Source organism: Oreochromis niloticus, linkage group LG11 (genome assembly GCF_001858045.2).
Source record: "Oreochromis niloticus isolate F11D_XX linkage group LG11, O_niloticus_UMD_NMBU, whole genome shotgun sequence".
Classification (NCBI taxonomy): domain Eukaryota; kingdom Metazoa; phylum Chordata; class Actinopteri; order Cichliformes; family Cichlidae; genus Oreochromis; species Oreochromis niloticus.
Window position 1 is genome coordinate 16,334,900 of NC_031976.2, and position 3,248 is coordinate 16,338,147.

Here is a 3,248-nt window from a genome sequence, read left to right on the forward strand (position 1 = left end):
ACTGTAACAATATACTCAGCATATGAGTTATGATACATATATATTTAACTCAATCATTTTAAAGTAGTTATAACTGCACCTGTAATAAAAATGTTAATATTTGATTATGATAACCCCTATAATATAAATTATAACATAATGCCAACAGCTTCAATAAACACTTCGATGAAATGATAATTAATGCAATGATAAGATGATGGTTATGTAAAATAATCCCTGTAATTCCACAATGCGCTACCTTTTTCTTGTTTGTTTTTTTCTAATATGTCTTTTATTCACTTTTCTTCCTGACACATGTGGTGCTGTAACATGTGAATTTCCCCAGTGTGGGGTTAATAAAGTCTATGTCTAAACTGCCTGCTATAAAAATATTTGTCCATTAGATGGAGAAAACATAAAATATAAAATCTAATCCTACCCACTTCCAACATTAACCTTTAAAGCAGTGAGTAACAAATGCAGTTAAATATGGGGACAGAATGATCTATGTTCTAGAAAAATAAATCAGCGGCTAATATGTATGATAAAAGTCAGCCAAGTGTAGATTATTTCAACCATATTTTCTTTATATGTCTTATTAATTTGATAGCCCATAATATTGACTTAAAGAAAATAGAGAAACATACAGGATTTTAAGAAATTTATTCATTTATTTTCTCCACAAACCAAAAATTATGTTTAGTTACAAAAATTTAATTATTTTTCTAAGCTCTGGTGAAATGGGAGGAAACATTGTGACAGTCATAAGAAAAGCTGGGCTGTGATGTTGTTGTTTCCATCAGCTAAGAGAACAAGACCAGAGAGATCAGCGGTGTGACAAAGAGCAGAAGGCTGACAGTTGTACTGCTGCCACTGTTGCAGAGGTCACCCTGGCAGCAGCTGATTTCTGCTTCACCGATTCCTGGGATCTGTGCAGTTTGTGTGCTTGAGCAAATCACCTTGGAGGCACAGCCCTTTACAGTCGCCTTTTGCCCTCCTGCAGTCACTGAGGAAATGAAAAGAGGGAATCACTGAACGTTTTTCTGAGCAAAAAAGAACAAACATGCAGACACTGAATGCTGACGGCCTGTTACCTGTTGTTGAGATGCAGTGGTCCTCATTTCCATTGCAGTTTAGAGTTTTACTGCAATCGGTTCCATCACAATAGAAGCACTTTTTCCCATTTGGAGAGGAGATGCTGCCCTCTGTTAAATACAGAAATATGTGTAATATTTGTTTCCCTGCTTATTTTAGCTGTGTGCCAAAAACATCAGCTTGGAAAAAAAACAGAAAACAAAAAACAAAAAATCATTTAAGTTATTAATATATTTATTGTTTGAGATGTTTCAATCATAAAATTTTAAAAGATTCATTATTTTGCCCTCATCTATTCAAGCAAATACGATGACTGAGAGAAAAGTTTTGACTCACTTCAAAACTTTCTCAACATATTTGATAGAAAGAAATTATTATTAATATTCGTTTCAATTTTAACAAATTTTGCTCATTCAAACAAAATGTGAGTTTCAACAACAGGAAATGACATTGCAAAATACCAAGCAACATGACAGAAATTACCAGGGGCATCTTGAGAGTTGCAAAGATCAGAGGTGCAACACTTGCTGGTAATTAGATTTTGGATAACTCCATAGTTGACTGAGGCCTGAACACACTCCTCAGCTGCAGCACAACCTTTCACTTTAACATCAGCCTTGGTTCCACCTGCAACCAAAGACAAACCATTGAAAACTGAACCAGTTCAAAGAAGAATAAAATAAAAACTATAAAATATCAAACCTGCATATGAAGTCAGTCTGATTGATCCACATTGAGTGTTGGAAGGACAATCTTTTGTTGTCTCAGTGCAGCTTCCAGAGAGGTCCGGTATGCATTCGTAACATTTCAAAGCACAGGCTGATAAAACAAAGATGAAGATAAGTGACATTTTTTCTTGCTTCTAATGCATGGACAAATTCTAAAACATTCACTAAAATGAACCGTTTAAAAAATAGAGGGCAAACAGTACAATAATTAGTATAATAATTTGTAGAACGTAGACAAACGTTTACTGGGTTGTACTAAAACACGTTGTAGAAGCATTAAAAAAGAAAATGTTTCATTGAATATTACAGAACTTTCTTCAAAAGAACAGATAACTGAAGAAAAACTTGCCTCTAGGGAGCAGCACGATCCCAAGGATCAGCACAAGGATCTGCATTGTGTGATGATCAGATAGAAGTGAATTCTAATTTAGTTTCCGTTCAGGTTATAAGTAATTCTCATCAAGGGGAGTGGTCTGCTCTCTCTGACCACTCCTTAATTCTGCCTTTGACAGTGAAGGAACCTGACTATCGAAAATAAGCCATTGAATAAGAATTTAAGTTTCCAACTTATGTAGGAATTCTTTGTATTCATTTATTTGTTTTATTTTCCACATAATTCAAGTTAAGTGAATGGTAACATTTTTAAATTGCTTAATTCTCTATCAGGACTGGGCCTTTGTAACAATGATCTTTGGAGGATGTCCTCCTTTGTTCAATTTGTAAATAAATGTTTTAACTGAAAAAAGAAATTTAAAAAAAAAAAAAAAAAAAATATATATATATATATACAGTTAAGCCCATACTTATTCATACCCCTGGAAAATTTTGACTTAAAGTTACTTTTATTCAACTAGCAAGTTATTTTTTGACTGGAAATGACACAGGTGTCTCACAAAAGATAATAAGATGATGTACAAGACGCATCATTGTGGAAAAAAAATATTTCTCAGCTTTTATTTACATTTGAGCAAAAAGTATCATGTCCAGAATTATTCATACCCTTTACAAACTGTCACAGTCTCTGGGAAAATCCAAAGTTCCATACCATTCCAAATAGTCAAAGCTGTTCTAAAGCATCCTAATTACCCTGATTAATTGGAAATAGCTGTTTTGATCAACTCAACAGTTGAAAAACAGCAGCTCTCTGCAGGTGGTCTGTGGACATTCATGGCTAAGACAAAGGAACTCACTGAGGACCTGCAGCTGTGCATTGTGGCTGCTCACAAGTGAGGAATGGGCTACAAGGCCATATCCAAATGTTTTCAAGTTCCAGTGGCTACAGTGCAAAGTATTATTAAAAAATACAAGATGTTCCGCACTGTGGAAAATCTCAGAGGACGTTGTCGGAAGCCAAAAGTGAAACCTGTGCTGGCCAGGAGAATAGTGAGAGAGGTGAAAAAGAATCCAAGGATCACCACCAAGGCCATTCTGGTGAATCTGGGCTCT

General features: G+C 34.9%; 1 protein-coding gene across 1 annotated transcript; it reads right to left on the reverse strand.

Annotated features, from left to right (window-relative positions):
* Window positions 1-705: 705 nt before the first annotated feature.
* LOC102083025 (urokinase plasminogen activator surface receptor-like) lies at window positions 706-2,256 on the reverse strand. Its single transcript, XM_005463429.4, has 5 exons — window positions 2,152-2,256; window positions 1,777-1,893; window positions 1,558-1,701; window positions 1,074-1,184; window positions 706-985 (listed from the first exon to the last, which is right to left on the reverse strand). Exons 1-5 carry the CDS (start codon window positions 2,195-2,197, stop codon window positions 783-785), a joined length of 621 nt encoding a protein of 206 aa, XP_005463486.1. The 5' UTR covers window positions 2,198-2,256; the 3' UTR covers window positions 706-782.
* Window positions 2,257-3,248: the final 992 nt, after the last annotated feature.

Bases quoted from the DNA above. Each gene is read 5' to 3' on its own strand.
- LOC102083025 (XM_005463429.4), bottom strand. From the start codon at position 2,197: ATGCAGATCCTTGTGCTGATCCTTGGGATCGTGCTGCTCCCTAGAG. The intron at 1,894-2,151 runs GCAAGTTTTTCT...TTGTTTTATCAG, and splicing joins GATCGTGCTGCTCCCTAGAG to CCTGTGCTTTGAAATGTTAC. The intron at 1,702-1,776 runs GTTTGATATTTT...CTTTGGTTGCAG, and splicing joins CAGACTGACTTCATATGCAG to GTGGAACCAAGGCTGATGTT.